This window comes from Alligator mississippiensis, chromosome 13 (genome assembly GCF_030867095.1).
Source record: "Alligator mississippiensis isolate rAllMis1 chromosome 13, rAllMis1, whole genome shotgun sequence".
Classification (NCBI taxonomy): Eukaryota; Metazoa; Chordata; order Crocodylia; family Alligatoridae; genus Alligator; species Alligator mississippiensis.
The window spans coordinates 33,858,596-33,875,928 of record NC_081836.1 but is presented as its reverse complement, the minus strand read 5'-3'; the positions used below and the strand labels follow the sequence as shown (position 1 = coordinate 33,875,928).

General features: G+C 39.4%; 1 protein-coding gene across 35 annotated transcripts in view; it reads right to left on the bottom strand.

Annotated features, from left to right (window-relative positions):
• The window catches only part of RBFOX1 (RNA binding fox-1 homolog 1), a 1,765,957-nt gene that overhangs the window by 159,857 nt on the left and 1,588,767 nt on the right, over window positions 1–17,333 (bottom strand). For 34 of the 35 annotated variants that reach the window (XM_059716749.1, XM_059716748.1, XM_059716737.1 and 31 more), the window contains 2 exons: window positions 7,499–7,642; window positions 2,262–2,315 (listed from right to left, as the gene is read on the bottom strand). In XM_059716749.1, the coding sequence (XP_059572732.1) occupies window positions 2,262–2,315; window positions 7,499–7,642 (198 nt within the window). The remainder of the gene's footprint in view (window positions 1–2,261; window positions 2,316–7,498; window positions 7,643–17,333) is intronic. The other variant, XM_059716740.1, reaches the window with a different exon arrangement.

Genomic DNA, 17,333 nt, shown 5'->3' with positions numbered 1-17,333 from the left:
TATGACCATAAACTGCATCCAGCTGGAGGGTTTGGTGGCAACATGGGCTACTCATGGCAGGGTAGCTCCTATAAAATTTTTAAAACCGCAGCGTGATGGGTTAAGCATGGAGGGGAGCCCTGAGCCCAGCCCAGTACTACAATGTTGCAACCTCCAGATTAAGAGAGTATAAGGCACCTCAGAACCCTAGCCTCCACTGCCTTGTGGGTATTGTTTGGTGGCAGAAAGGCTAAGAGGCATCATCCTGACAGAAACACACCCTTGCTGAGGTGCTAGGCAGTCAGCAACAGTTCTTATCTGTTGCTTTCTGGCAGAAGCTACAACCATCGAGGCACTGAACATCTGGACTCAGACTGGCCTTTGGATTTTGTCACAATGGTCTAAAGGAGGAAGCAGGTGGTAAGTCTTGGGGAACTTCCACTCCCCCATGCTCTTGCCTAAGCATACACATCTGAGGTCCTGGTGTGATGGTCTATACAAGGCACCTGACTAGACCTTCTACGCATACTCCAGGAATCCAGTTGGTCATGATCTGGCTGATCTAGTTCCCCACTACTAATAGAGAATTTAGTAGTGCCAGAGAAACATGGCAGATGGACAGCTCTTGGGAATTTATCTGTACAACAGACAGACAGACTAGAGAGGCTATAACTTTCCTAGAGAAGTCACCTTCCTGGTCGTGTCTCTAAAAGCCTGTGTACAATACAGGATACTAGGGGGTTTGCCACAGGGTAGATGCACTGGTGCATACTGCCATTTAGATATGTTGCACCAGTGTTAAAGATTACTTGTCTTACTGCATAACACTTCCCGATAAGGGTTTGCTCTGCTATAGCTAAACAGTGCAAATAATAGTTAAGGCTTTAGGGGGAGTGGACAAAAGTAATGACTGTCTATTGAATCTTTGACCTTATTCCTAAAATCACCCAAAGGCACCAGTTGTGGTGATTCTTCTGAAATCAGTAAACCTATATAAAAAAAAGAGGTCCTGGACAACCACATCTTTTCTCACAGCATTCCAGTCATCATGTAGCATAACTTATAGCAGTCACTGTCAACCTGAGCCCAGTTGAACAAGCAACCTAATGGTAAAAACCCATATATTCCAATCTCAAATATTTGTTGTTTTATAAAACAGGCAGTGCATATTCCAATTGAGTGTCAGGTGAAAGAATGTCAATTTATGAATGGTAGACTAACTCCTAAACAACTTTCGGAATAAGTACACGATAACTGCCCATTTCATATGGAAAGGGATGGATTTTAAATTTAGAATTTAAAACACTGACATTCTATGACAGGGATTAACAAGAGGATTATAGCATAACTGATGTAAAACAGAATTATAAGGCGGCTGACATATTGTAAGAGATGAGAGATTATAGTGTGTTGATAGTTGGAAAAGGAGTCCATCATTAATAGTGATTATAAGTAGGAAGGAAAGACTTACTACAGGCCTGATATGTAAGTGGAAAATGATTAGAGGGTCTGAAACAGGGAGAAGAGACACCATGTATATGACACAAACATAGGAAATTATAATGAAGCTGATAACATGAGTAACACTTGCTGGGAAAATGACTTTTTTAACACCATTTAATGGTGATATAAGTATTTTCCTTCTCTCATAGAAACCCAGTAAACCAGGTTATAAATTTAAAGTGAATGAAGTTTCAGAAGAAATAAAATCAACTCACAATAACATGTGCAATGTATTTATCAGCAGAAATTCTATAATAAATTGTATTCAAAAGGTTGGTGTATTGAAGTTTTTAACTAAACAGGAAAACATCTGCACTTCAACAATCTGGTACAATCACACATTTTATTAAGTAATTACTCAAGAGGATATCATATATTACTAACTTCCATTTCAATAGCAGAAAATACCTATTCTAACAAATGATCTGCTTATTTTTCTGCAAACATGGACTCATTTTATAAAATGAGCAAGGTAATTATCACTCAAGGATAAAAAAATAAATCAGCAGACAATACTTGATTATATTTAAAAGCAGAAAACAATATTCCCATATTACTGTTGACAGTTTACAGTAGTTAAAATTACCCCTTTTAAAGGCTTTAATATGAGTCCAATGAATTTCATGCTGTTTGGGAAATTGACAGAAGGCTCAAATAGTGTTTCCATTTAAGTGTTTTTTTTAAGATGCATTTATTACAGCAGTGCAGTTGTTTCCTATTACTCATATAATATACTTCAAATAAATTAACAGATTCCTCTGGTGAATTAAACTGCTTACCTTTGAGCCTCTCTCATTAAAAATAATTTCAACATCTAAGATTTTACCAAATTGCTGTAAAGAAATAGAAAAGTCACATGAACATAAGAAAACCTAAAAACTTCACAATAGATATAGCATAAATATTTCAGAGATTTAGAGAAGTACATACCACATATAAAATATGGGTAGTAGTATGGAGATATACATGGGCAATAAACTACTGTACAGTCAAGCACAACAATGTCAAATCAAAAAGAGGCTGAATCAAGTGTGTGTGATTTGAGAAATTTGGTGCCAGTTACAATTATGTCACTTTCCCTCTGAACATTCACCTACAGCAATTAAATAAGGTTGCACCTACTAATAGAGAACCAAGTTCTGATCAAAATGAAGAGAAGTAAAGGGAAAAGTCCCAACATTTCTCCATACTTCTCAGTGGCCTTTCATTCCTCTGTTTCAGTAGGAGTCATATCCTATTGTGTGAATCCCTTCAGAATGCAGCAATCACCACCTACCAGACAGGTGTTAATTGCTGCATTCAGAAAGGATTATCACCACCTCCCCTTCCCTCACCCCCTTCTCCAGTCCTCTTCTGTACTGAGGAATCTTGGGTCTTCCTGCAGTTGCTCAGAATGGAATGAAGAGGAACAAAGTATCTTTCCTACAGCTATTTCCTGTCGTGAGAAAGATATAGGGTGAAATGCTGGCTTTATTGAAATCAAATAGGAGTTCTGTCATTGACTTCAGTGGAGCCAGGATTCCACCCATACCCTTTAGGAGGTTCTCCCGCAGCTTCCAGTGCCCCTGTAGGATAGTGAAGAAGCTCCTAACCAATGGCCTTTTTTTCCTCAAACATGCACTACACTGTTATCATATAACATTACTAATTAGGAGGGTTACTTGTGCATTAGAAATATCTACTTATAACAATAGTAACTATTATCACTGATACTATGTGCACACTCACAGGACACTAGATATTGTTCATGTGTGCAAACTCCCAGGCAAAAGAGGAGTTTGTGCTTGTTTTAGTGAAAAGAATGAATGCTAAATCCAACAGTATTTAGCATAGGTAAGTGAGAATACTTTTTGATGTGACATAGTTCATGATGTGATGCTTTCCAATACATCATTCAGCAAGTCATGTTCTGTTATTTCATGTGTCATTAACATGCCATGTGAAGCAGTGCAACATTGGTGAGGTAATGTGTCACAAACAATATATTAAAGTGGAAAGACACAATCTAATGCAGACAAATGCAGAATAACCTTCTCAGTACTTAATTATTCTGAAAACTAGGCTTTACGCTAGTATACTACCTTGTTCTTAATCTTAAAATATATATTAAGTACCTGGATGACAAGAAAGGGAGAGGTATGTTTTAAACTAATTAAAAAGCTTTAACATTCCATAGGAAAATCAGCAGGCAGTTGTTATCCTTTTCCTTTTCACACTGTTACATGTATCCTCTGATTAGCCAATGTGTTAACTGCTCCAAAGTTTAATTTATAATTGGTTTACACAGAAAGTGGGATAAGGTTGGAAAACACATGATAAATAAGCCTATTCGCCTATATTTGTGACCCTAAAAAGGACTGGTATCTACAACATCAAAATGAAAATCAGACTTAGTTTCAGAAACATAACTGAAATTTGCATCTACAGAAATTTCCTACCAATTTAGCAGCTCAAATTTATTTGCACTTCACCCATTTCTTTAAATAATACTATACAATCCCAACTTGCCAGCGTATTTAGTGATCTCTGTTTGGTACTGGGAGGCTGAAGACACTTATAGTTGTAATACTGTTAATATAACCACATCATTTTGAAATTGGAGAAGTCCAGGCATCCTCCAGTTTGAAAGTTAGATTTATTTTGGTCTTCTGAATCTTAGTAACTCTGAATACCAAAAGAAATGTAACTTGTTTAAGATAACTTTCAATGCCTTAAGAAACCTATCATTTTATGTATTTGGAAATGGAACCTGTTTTCTGAGGTTTTCTTTTCATGTAATTTGAACGGATTTACATACATTTTCTCTAAGGAATTCTTATAAGATATTTTATTATTTTGAGTTGTGACATGTATAGCAGCAAATATTGTATTGAAGAGGACTTATCTAAAGCAAGGGGCAACTGCCTGATACAGGCCCTAAAATCTCTACTGAGTAGTGAGCTCAAGATGCCTGCAATTGTCCTCACTGCTCCTCTGCAGTGAATGTAAATGCCTAAGGGAGGGCTGCTGAGCAGGGTGCTGCAGACAAGACAAGCAGTTCAGCTCAGCTGCATGGCACTTCTATGCTGCACCTAGTCTGGCTTGATCCAACCTCTTCAGAGGCTAGATCTGGCCCAGGGACCATGTGGTGCTAAACTCTGATTAGAATAATTCAGGCACAGTAATGTGGAAACGTTCTTTTTTCTCAGTTTATCCCACTTCTGTCCTATGCAAAATACACACTCAAAATCACAATCAAATAAGAAGCAACACCCAAAACAAACTTTAAAAAATTGAAGTGAAAGATTTATGTGTTTACCCTACTGAATACAAGTCAGCTACTTGATAATTTTTGAGCCCTGTTGACTTTTAAAGGACTGTACTGGGCCTCTTATACACTATGCATAATATATATGCCTGTACTAATTTATCACACACACACACACACACACACACACACAACAAGTAAAATAACTGCATGTTTATAACCCACTCCAACATGCTGTTCTAACATGAGCATAACCCTATATGTGCCCCACCTGGGGCAATTTGTTGCACACAAAAGCATGCATGCATCCCCAGGGGCAAGTAGCAGCAGCAGCACAATAATGTCCCCAGGGAAATGCAAGTGCACATTTGTCGGGACATGCCCCTGGATTCCAAGATGGAATCCACTTCTGACCACTGGCCTTAGGACTCTTCCTGCATTTCAGCTGATGACTTTTTATAATGTAAAATGTACAAGCAGTACTTGGAGAAGAGAACAGCACACCCATGCCTCTTCTCTTGTATGTACCCTAATCACTGGCTAGGGAATCACAATCCCTCTTATCTTCTTCTTCTGGCCAGCTGGCTCCTGAATTCTTTTCTGAAAACTGGTATAGCTTCAACAGAAGGTGTTCCACCCTCACACAGGAAAGAATAGTCTGCAGCTAGGTAGTTAGGACACCGTGCTGGAAAATAGACAATGTGGGCCTGAACCATCTTAGGCTGAGAAGACCTTATAAAACTAATTTCTCTGACATTCTGGGTGAATGCTCCAAGTACTGGACTATTGCTGAAAATAGCACCACTACCACCACAAACCAGTTCCATCTCCTGCTCCTGTGTTTTTGAATGAATGTCTCTGGTTGCTATGTTCTGTAAGGAGCATATTCCTTTAAGTGTGATTAGAGTGTACCTACAGGACTGAGTCCCTTCTTAGACAGAGGAACTCATTCCTGTTTGAGGATACAAATAAGCTTAGGAGTGAACAAGTAATTGAGATGTTTGGCTCTGTCAAGATGCAGACCATTCTGGTTATGTGCAGGAGTAGAAGCTTGGCATCCAAGGAACTTTACTGGTGAAAAAGTAAGCACAGACAGAGGAGACAGAAAAGAGCACAGACAGAAGTGCAGCTCCCCACACAGAAGCACGAGTTATCGTAGCAATCCCCCGGACCCATCAGACATACGCTGTTGGGTTCTGGAGGTTGAGGGATCAAGGTGCAACTTGGAGCAGCTGTGAGTCTGCAGCCACTTTCTCCTAGTCCTGCCCCTCCCACCTCTCAGCCCCAGTGCTTTCTTCAGAATGGGAGGTGGACAGGGAACAGCGGGAGCTCGGTCTGGGGGTTGCCCAGCTGGCAGTGGAGAGTGGGGTGGGTGGATTGGAGCCTCCCCACCTTGGGAGAGCTCCATCCCACCTGTCCCACCCTCCAGCACTGGCTGGGCAAACCCCAGACAGAACCCCCTCCATTCCCTTCACCCCCGCTCCCATTCTGAAGACAGTGCTGGGAGCAAGGCTGACTTGCATCAGCCCAGCCCTGCTCCCAATGCGGGTTGACACAAGTTAATGAAGGTGCTCCACTTTCAACTGCCTTGATCTGAATTCTAATGAGGGTTCAGATTGTCACGGGATACGGTCCTTTTAAAGCACTCTGCAGCCATGCTCTTCTGTAAGGCCACTGCTGTAGAGCACTCCAGGGGGCCAATCATGCAACAAAATGTCACTTGTGTCAGCTCCCTTAGTTATGTGCAGACACCTACACACCAATAGATGGAGGATTGTACTCTTGGCTTAGGTACCTAAAGGTCTCACCTAAGGCATCTAATGGTATATTTATTTTGGGTGACTCTAGGATTGCTCTATTTTGAGCAACATAAGTCATCCCTCCCTATTTGAATTATTTGATTATACCTCACTGTACACAAAAAACTAAACATATAATATAATTATAGGACAAGCAAGGTAGGGTGTGAACCCAGTTTCAAACTTTAATTCTCAGGTGAGCTTCTGGTATGGACTGGACTGAGCAAGGTGTAAGATACGGGTTTTACTATGGATAATCAGAGGAGTAAAGCTAAAACACTGGCATAGAGGAGGACCCAAGAAACTTAGTGGACATATCCTAAATCATTTTGTGGATCTGGTCCTTGATTGTGAGCCCAAGTAATTATTTTAATCCACAAACCTATATAATTTAAAGGCATCACAAGTCTTGAATAATATCAGGCAATATAAATGTTTTGCTTTCTTAGAAAGTGAGAAGATATGATATGCTGAAAAATCATGGATCTGCTATCAAGCTACAGTTCTCTAAAATGCATATAGGACAGTTTGTTCTTACAAATGGAACAGGCAAATCCAGCAATTGGTCATGAGCAACTGAATAGAGGATCTTACAATGGAAAGTATTAGGTAACTTTTGGTATAGACATATATAATAACTGTAGTGATATCAAAGGATACTGATATAAGCTATAAGTTATGATGCAACTGTTACATCTCCATGGCTCCTAATAATATAAGTGTAGCACAACAGTTTCAACTTTAACCTTGCTCCCTTCAGGGTCAAAACTAGGGCTATTTGGCTAACCTGAATCACTACCTGCTCATGCAGATGTAACAGGTACGCCCTAACAGCTGAAGTGGCTAAAATGTATGCTTATGTATGTTTGTCTATACCGTTTGATTACAAGTTAATTGCACTAATAATGTAAATAAAAATTAAACATGTCACAATAAGAAGCACACATCCAAACAAGAACAGAGCACTCACCCCAAACATCTGTCTGAGATCTGGATCCCGGAATCTGAAGGGTATATTTGAGACATGCAGCCGTTTTGGCTGTGATTTGTTTTCTGTGTTTTCAGAGGATTGTGTCTGTTGCTGGCCGTCAGTCTGTGCTGCATCGTCTGTCTGCTAAAAGAGTTAAAGTAAAATAAAGTAAAACATGCTCTAACCATGGCTGTAGTTTTTTCATACATAAAAGGTGATGAGCTTAACTCTTTACAATTTAATTGAAAAGGAAAGCAGGAAGCATTCAAACACTGATGCACAAAAATAACAGAAGTTAGAAATGTAAAATGTCTATTAATTCCATTGCTATATTTATTCCAACAACTCTAGACTGTCCAGGACTTAGAACAAACTAAACAGTATAGGAAAGAAGTTCAACAATGTAGGTTAAAATATATATTTTAAATGGTTTTAAAACCTGGTAGAAGTACCGTGGAAATACCTGTACTCTCCATTAATGTTTTCCAAGAGAAGAAACTGAAGCACAGTAACCACACAACAGCCTACTACCAGTAATAAATTATACACTGTCAAGTGAAGCTACAACTTGGCTTTTCACACAGAGACCAGTAGGAACCTCCTCTCTATTCCAGAGGCAGGGAACATATCACATATTAGTGTCCATTTCATAAGCAGTGCTAATAGCCTCCAGGGATTCAATTTATCAAAATGAATGGTTAGCATTACAGAAAAGGCCTTAAATATAGAAGAATAATGTGTGGCAAAATAATTTTAAGGATATCCAAGATAAAAATTAAAACCAGAAACTGGTCTTTGAAGATTTTCACATTAGAACAAGAACATATAATGTCCAATAGCATTTCCTATGAAGATGCTGTACTACATTTTAAAGGAAGCGTTGTATTTAGTTTGCATCAGAAGTGTGGCATATTTAACTTAAACCTAATTCTGAATTGCATAAATTATGATTAAATCATCAATAGCATTATGTCACTCATCTGAAAATTAAAATGAATCATCTTTAGTCAAACCATACTTTGGAGAAATCTCTGTGTAGTTTTCTTTGATGACAACATACAGTGCCTAATTAATCACACTGCACTATCTATATATGCACAAGTGCACGGATAAGAGCATTTATGATTATATTTATATATACTAGAGGCTGATTTTTAAAATTTGCACAGGAACTAGGAGTGTAGAAAAGAAAGAGGAAAGAGAATGGAGCAGGAGAAAACTAATGGAGAAAAATAGAAGAAACCTTGCATTTCTGCTTCTCTTTCATGCCTCTTCCTTTCCTCTTACATACCTCTTCCATACATTTGTTTTGCTAGTTGTTCTCTTGTCTTCTACTATTGTAGGTTAACTAGTGTTCTTGTGTATACTTTTTTAAAAAAATATTGGAAATCAAGAAAACTCCCAGTTCCAGCTAGCATCATCAAACTCATCTCTCATGGCTGGAGTTCCCTGGTGGGACATTACTGTAATTATGACAGACAACATTTTTAGGACGAGAAAAACAAAACGTTATCATACTCTTTAATAGGCATTCACATACTCCAGTGACAAGGGCCACAAAAGACCCCAAATAGAATGGAATGGAATAGAATAGAAATACAAATGATCTAAAGAAAACTACAGCTAAGTTTAAAACTAGCAAAAGTGGTTTCACAATGCTCACTATCAGTGCACTCATCAAGCAACTTGTTTGAATTCATCAAACAAGTTTAAATAAATAAAATGTCTTCGTTCATCTTGCGTACTTTCTGTAATTTCTACCCAGCAAAAGCTTAGAGCAAACCATGTTGAGACACAGAGTCATGTTTTGAACACTTTTTTTTTTTAATTCTTGAAGCTACTTGCCACTTCTGTGAGTCTCACAGGAAACTGGTGTAAGTAATCCAGGATGGGGAGAGGGGTGGGCCAGGTTGAGGGGTGCTGCCTGGTCCAGGGTGGGCAGTAGGCCTGTGCAAACAGGGAAGTATTTGATTTGGATTCAACCAATTTGGAGGACAGTGATTCAATTCAGAGATTCGGATCACTGTCCCAAATTGATTTGGCTGAACTGGCTTCGGAAGATTCAGCACTGATTTGGAGAGATTCTGTGATTTGGCCATAGACTATAATGGGGAATCACTAAAATACCTATAACTTTGTCATTTTTTGGTCAGATTTGGATGAAATCAGCAGGGATGGTTGCCCATTCTGAGGAAATGAGGTCTACCAAGTTTCAAGGAGACAAGTGCAGGGGTTGCTGGGAAACTGCACCTCAAACTGTCCAAAGCAAAACTTGTGATGTGTGACTTTATGTGTGTGTTATTGCACAGTGGGATGAAAACAGCAGGTGTGGTAGCCTGTAACGGGGGGTTTTCCCGGTGCCAGTTAGATTTCCACTTGCCCACCTGTTTCTGGACCAGCTTCCCGCCCCTCTTTTGCTTAGGCAGAAACAACTTACAAAAGGGACAGAGAGGCTGCAGAGGCTTATGTGCTGTTTGGGACTCAGGGAAAGATCACAGTCACGGGCCAGCTACAAATGTCAGTCTTTCCCCCCCTGCTCCTCCTCCCTCTTCTTAGTTTCTGTCCCCCTGCAAGACTGCCTTCCGAATCACTGAGTCTCCAAATCTTTTCCAAACTGATTTGGAAGGGTATTTTTTGTCCCCCAATTCGATTTGGATTCCATGATTCAGCCTTCACATCAGGCCAAATCTTTTCTGAATTGAACTGGTGATCGAAGGTTTCCACACCTCTAGTGGGCAATTGATGGATCTGCAGAGGAGGGGTGGTACCCAGTTGGGAGAGGAGGGAGTCAGGGAGCTATAAACAGCCCAGTTAGGGTCTGGAGGATAGGAATAGTGCAGCCTCAGGCTGGGATTAGTGCTTGGTTTTTTCCAGTCCTGGGGCTGTGCCATGAATGAGATTTCTTAGATAAGGATAACATGATCTTGATCTAAGTTAGTGCACCTCTTCAACTGAAATGAGATCTGGCACACCATTTTGGGGTGATTTAAGCACTCTGAACTCCTACAGTTTTGAGTATTTAGCTCAACCTAACCCTGGCTAAGTCAATCTAAATGTAATACCAGTATGTACCCATATGTTGTCACTCACATGACTTGAAGAAAAAAAACCAAACAATGGGTAAAGGCAGGAGATACTATTACTCCCAGTTCACAGATGAGCAGCTAGAATAGAGAAAGTCAATTAATCTTTCTGCAAGTGACATAGTTAATAACTGCTATTCATCACTTTGGGTTTAATTTTCACATATTCTTGTGTATAATCCACAACTTGCAGCAGTACACTTATAACAATTAATGGCAGGGTTGAAGCCTTTATCTGTTTGGCATGAACTGACTCTGCATTCATAGTGTCTAGCACCATGAGATGTCCATTGGAACTGGGGCCTTTAGTCACTACTGTCATACAAAGATTGTTATTAATTTATTAATTATTAAATAATGTCAAACAATTGTGGAATGACTTTATTTGTACACACAGCCTTATACAAAGATATGTTAAATGTAGAATAATTCATAACTCCTCCCTCTTGCTCTCCACCCCGTATCAAGTGTGATTTGGACTCTACAGTCTGAAAGAGACAACACTTGAAAATGAAAATTGGGCACCTCTCATTCAGGTCCATTTTATTTTCTTTCTGCTAAATGCCTAATTCTTTCTTTTTTAAAGATAGTCCAAACTATAGCTTCTAGATCTCACTGAGTAAATCCAACATGTTAACTCCAAATTTGCTTAGAGACAACAAAAAAAAAGAAGGAAAAGATAACTGAATTCAAGGCCTTTTTTCACAAGGATTGCTAATTTAAATTAGCTAAAGCAGTGGCTGTCAACCTTTTCCCTACCCATACTCATGTGTAAAGATCCATGGCCTGTCCCAAACCACACTCCCCTGGCCCTGGCAGTGCCCAACCCTCAGTCCCCTGCCCTCCAAGGCCATGCTCATGTCCTTCACTCCTGATGCACAGCCACCTCGCCCCACCCCCAGCCCTGCTGGAGGGACCCCCAGCTGCCTCAATCCCACTCTGGCCAGAGCCTGGTGGATGGATGCAGTGGCTCCGGCTCATGTGGATGGCAGTGGAGGAAGGAGAAGAGTACCAACCCTGGTACTAGCTGGAGGGAGGAGGAGAAGAGGCCCGTGGCACTTTCCCTACCCTGGGCTGGAGCTGCCATGCCATGCCACACTGCACCAGGCAGCCTGGTCATGGCTGCTCCCACCCCCCCCCCCCCCAGCAGTGTCTCCCAGCTACCCCACCCCTGCAAGCATGGGCACTAGCCCCAGTGCCACCAGCCTAGCCACTTAGCTGTCCCCACCCCCTTCCCCTGCTGGAAGGGATAGGTGTGTTCCTGCCGCCCTGCTGCAGCTCACAACCCTTTGAAATATTCTTGTGACCCACAGGTTGAGAAATGCTGAGCTAGAAAATTAAGTTAGCTACCTTGGTGTGGAATCCTATCAGAAACTAGGCACAGGTAGCAGAAGTAGATTTTTCTCGGGATTGCTAACCAAGGTCAACACTTTACCTCCCACCTTAAGTAACCTATAGAGGTAAAACCTCCAGTGCCTCATTCTCTACCACCCACTCCCTCTGATAACCTGTCTGCTCTACAGATAATATGGCTCTCTCCGCTTTTGAATGATCTTATTTTTTCACATACCATATTTTCTTACATACAACATTCCCAGGAATAAGATAAGTGCTTCATTTTCTAAAGGCAGAATGAAGAAAAGTAAGTAACTGTAGTAAGTAGTAAGTAACTGAGTAGCAACAGCTAGGGAGCTGAGCCAGCTTGTTTTTATGGTCTTTGAGAAGCATATGCAGACATTTTTGCTTTCAGAAAAAAAAGCTTTTAGCAGAAATGTAAGTGGCAGAAACTGCTGTGACCAGAGTCAGAGCCAGGATTTGGGAAAGGCAGGTACAGGAGCAGAAATCCATGCTTTGGGGGTGGCTGCACCCCAAAATCCCAGCATCTTCCTTCCTCACCCCAACCAGAACCTGGCTCCATTTCAGTCCTGCTGGAGTGGGTAGGAGTGGCTCTGAAACTTCCCCTGCTCCAGGACAGTGGGGAAAACAGCAGTAGCAAGCAGGGGAAGCATGGAAAGAAAGGGAGGGGGAGGTCTCATTTGCTTTGGGGCCTTAAAAAAAAATCCCCAGAAGCTTCTGTGGGGTGGTCTACACCGAAAATGGGAGTGTAGTCATGCCACTTCACCCCCACTCTAGATATACCCCTGGCTGTTACCATATTTTGTCACTTATAATGCATACTTCATTTCCAGAAGCTATTTTTTTGGGTGAAAAGGTGCATGTTGTATATGAGAAAATTCAATATTTGGATTTATGTATTTCAACTGTTATTTACTGGGCCTATAACTTGTCCTGATAACCTCTTTTAGTTCCACTGGTTTACTGTCTACTCCCTTTTTCTAAGTGGTTACTTCCATTTACATAATGGAATTAAACAAAAGTAATCATACTAACGGGAATTTACTGGTAGATAAGGCTGAATCTTTTTCTTTCCCAGATTGAGGAAGGGTATTTTGAACTTGAAAGCTTGCCTAACATCTCTGCCACCCTTATCTTTCTTATTGAATATTTACATGACCTTTATAGGTACAACAACATTACACGCTACTAGAATATTTTAGAAGAGACAGCAAACTCAAATTAGCTATCTTGCTATAAAAAACAGAGTCTGGGCGGTGAAGATTTTGTCTAAAGCTTCTTGCAAAATGTATTTAAAAAAACTCATCCAAGGATTAAAAACAGAGAGTTAAATTCTGGCCTCTGTGAAATTAATTTCAGAAGATAGGGCAGGGTGGTACCTTAGAGAGGAACTGTTTAAGAGATAGGCGATAACCTCCATTTTCAGATGTTGTGAATGGACTTGAAAAAAAAAAAAGAGTTTAAAATAGACAAGAACTTAAATACAAAGGAAAGGAACAGGGGGAGTGGGCACTGCTGAGAGAAAAAAGTGGTTTGAAAAGGTCAACAGGGATAAACGGGCAGCTAACACACTGAGGGACATGGGAATAAACAGCTGGAGGTAAAAGCTAGGCAAAGGAATGGGATAAGAACAAACTGTTGAGATACGTTTAACGCAATCCAGTGTGTGATGATTTCTTGTTCCACAAATTCACGTTCAAGTTTTTTTGTTTTGCTTTTTTTGTTATATTTTATTTTATTGGGGGGGGGGGGGGGGGGAGTTAAGTCATTGTTTCCTTTCAGGACAGGTATGCTGAGGTCAGTGATATAATACCCAGGGAGGCTAAAGTGTTCTGCTACAGGCTTTTGTGTGCTTCTGGGCTTTTGACAAAACTTTATCGATTCATCCTTTTATGTAGAAATGGTCCTGTCTGGCCAATGTACACAGCATATGGGCACTATAAGCAGGTGATGGTGGAAATAACTGCTATGAATGAGCCCTGGGTGTTGTATTTCTTGTGGTTTAATCCAGTTCTAAGGCAAAATCAATGGGAAGAGACAGTCCCCCATTCTTCAAGGTTGTTAGGCAAGCATCATTATGATTGTGTGCAAATTAAGTAGCCAGATTGACAAAAACACACAAAACTAATCTATTACTTAAGCATTTGCTGTGGTCTGAACAAGGAACTAGGGACAGCTGTATTCTACCTGATTCTGACACAGACCCTCTGTGATTTTGAGTAAGTCTGTTTTATTTTCTTTATGACCCTCCCTCATTCATAACAGTGTTATACACATTGGTCAGTTAATGTTTCTAAATGATTTTGAAGGTCAATTATGTGATAAAACTGGTAAACATTATTGTTGTTGTTTTGAAAAAAACATAAAGATTTTCTCTACAAACCTATTGTTTTACTGTAAAGGTAGATTGAAAAATCTCAAATTTATGTTTAATATATGTTTAAAAATATAATGAGAATTACTGTGGCATTTCAGTCATTTAGAAGGGAAAACTATGAAGGAAATCTGGTGAATTATGACAAGTGGAAGAGATGGGATGGGGAAGGTGTGAAAATATACAATTTAGGAAACATTTAAGGTCAATTAGATTCATTTGAATAAAGAATCCTGAAGGTGCCTTTTACCTTCAGGAACAAAAGGTGCCCCAGGAAGAAATGATATTATCAGTCTACTGTATAAATGCAAATTGGAAAAAGCTATTTCTGTTCATTGTATTAATATAAATGATGAGAAACAGAGAGAAAAGGATTGAACCCTGCAGTATTAGTACACCTCAAAAGTTAGACCAGCTTTTGTATGAGATCTCAGCGAGACATTGTCATCAAACCAGATAAGGCCCTCTGTACCAAAATGCATGAGTTTATGATTTATGGCAGAACTGTAGACTGCATTCCTAGAAATCTGGATGTGTTAAATTATTGTACTTTGTCATCTTTGGGTTTTGTTTTATTTTTAATTGAAATATTTTCACTGGAAAATCTGAAATCTATTTGAATGTCACCAAAAAAATGTCAGGGATCAGGTAGTCAAGACTTGACAAACAAAAAATTCAGAAGTTTATAATTATTAAGCTCCATACTTGTAGCCTTCTTTATAAACCTCAGGAGAAAAAGATTACTAAAGTAAAGATTAATAAGTGTGTGTGTGAAAAGGCTCAGGGATTCCAAACATGCATTTATCCAACTCATCTTTATTGTCTTGGTATCTGAAACAATTTTAAGAGTAAACAGGTGCATGCTAAGCAGCAGAAGAATAGGTGACCATTTGAAATTTAAAGCACTGCTCAAAGAAACACTGATGAAATGTAGAGCACCTATAATAGAGAAGTCAGAGTTTGAACCTTGTAGTATCTTATGTAGCTTTTATAGATTTCAGGAAATGAATATAGTTTACAGTACTACACTAATACATTTCCCACATTTCTAATACATTTGAGTGCCAGTGCCAACAAGCTACAGAAATAAACATACATCACAGAGCTGTCTCATTTAAAGGTTCCTGGCTGATATGTTATTAAAGAATTAACTGAAACCAAGAAGCAAGCCATTAAGTTATTACTCAGCATCATTAAATCCTCTCAATCAAGCATGCAGTCAGTGTGGGTCCATATTAACTTTTGGCATATCCATGTCCTGACCCACCAGAGATATGGTACCACTTTTTCCCAAATGAAAGAGTCAAGGGATGCATCTACACATGTGCTTTACTGCAGAATTGAATAATTAGCTCCTCAGTAAAGTGTCACTGTCTACACGTGTGGCACTATTAGGCTGCAGTAAACTAATTAACTCTGCTGTAGGATGGTACTGCCTGCACAAGGGTACTACAGTGCAGGGGCTGCCTGCCCCTTGTGCCCCAGCCAGTTCCTCTACAACATACTGAGCCAGGGTAGAGCCGCTAGAGGCTGACCCTCTGGGCCCCCTGTCAGTCAGGTCTGTGCCACCCCAGCTCAATGTGCTGAAGTCCTGAGTGCATGTGTAAATGCTGCTTCCAGGAGCTATAACCTCTGGTACAAACTGAGCCAGAGTTTATTCAGGCATATCAGCTGAACATGTAGATGTGCCCAAGCATATTAATATGTGGTGTTTGTAACCTCTTACAGGTACTAATGCTTTCCACAAATGACAGTGGTACAAGCTCCTGTCTACTCCATAGAATTTTAAAAAATTTAAACCTAAATTAATTTTTAAATCTAATACTAAATCCTAAAATCCTAGTACAAGGAAAAGACATTTATTTTCTACACATCAGCAAGGAACCAGGCTTTTAAAATTGTAAACAAATATCAGGTTATTGCTATCCCAAATATGTCCCTCAGCAAAAGTTGAAAATATTATGCTGTTCTTTTTTTGTGAATACATTCTGAAGTTATTTTCTTGCTTGGAGATCCAATAAAGTATGTATGTTTTCATACTGCCTACAGACAATTAGTCACTTCTGGAGAATGGGTCTTGCAGAGAAGGTAGGAGAGAAGAATTACAGTCAAGTAAGATGGAATGAAAGCATATCCAGGCCTTATACAGTAGCCTATACATGCACCTGTACCAATGGCCGGCCAGTCCTAGAATCTGCAAGAAATAGGGCACATTTTTTTGTTTCAAATCACAAGTAACCCTTACTGAAACTGGCTAATTCTGACATTGAGAGAAGGACACACTAAAAAACATGTTTCAGAAAGGGGTAGGAGCCATTAGTTATTAGAGATGTTTCCATTCCTTGTAGAACATAAGCAATTATTTAATAAAATATTATTTGTTTAATTAAAAAGGTATAGTCTTAACGTTACATAAAGCTGCTGAAATAATAAACTGAAAAGTCCGTTATTTCCACCTTATCGTGATTGTATCTATAACACAACATATTGTAGGGCAAGGAAAATGATTCACTCTGACATAATTGGAGGTGGACATTAACCAAAATCATGGAGCTGAACACCACAGCATTTGATGGGAGTGCAGACTCTGATCTAATGTGTACATATTAGGCCTATCTTTTTGCGTATACACTTCAGGTAGCTTTAATTTCATTTCAAAGAATTAGAACACATCAAACCATTGTTTCCAGTGGTCTGCTTCTTTTTCTTCAGTGACAACTTATTTTTTTTGATTGAGTTAGATTTTTGAGTTGGATATAATTTTGATTTTTTTTTTCTTTTTATGGTTATCATCATCATCATCATCCTTCAGTAACAGAATTACAGTACAGAAAAAGGACGCAATGATGTTATGGTTATAAAACACCACTGAATACCCCCAAAATATTTCTATAGTTTTTTTTCATCAGATTTTTAGCGGTGTAACATTACAAAACATCTTCAAGTCTGGGAATCCTCCAGTGTGATTCATAAGTAATGTTAGAAGAACTTATATCATATGACATCTTAAATAATTTTAAAA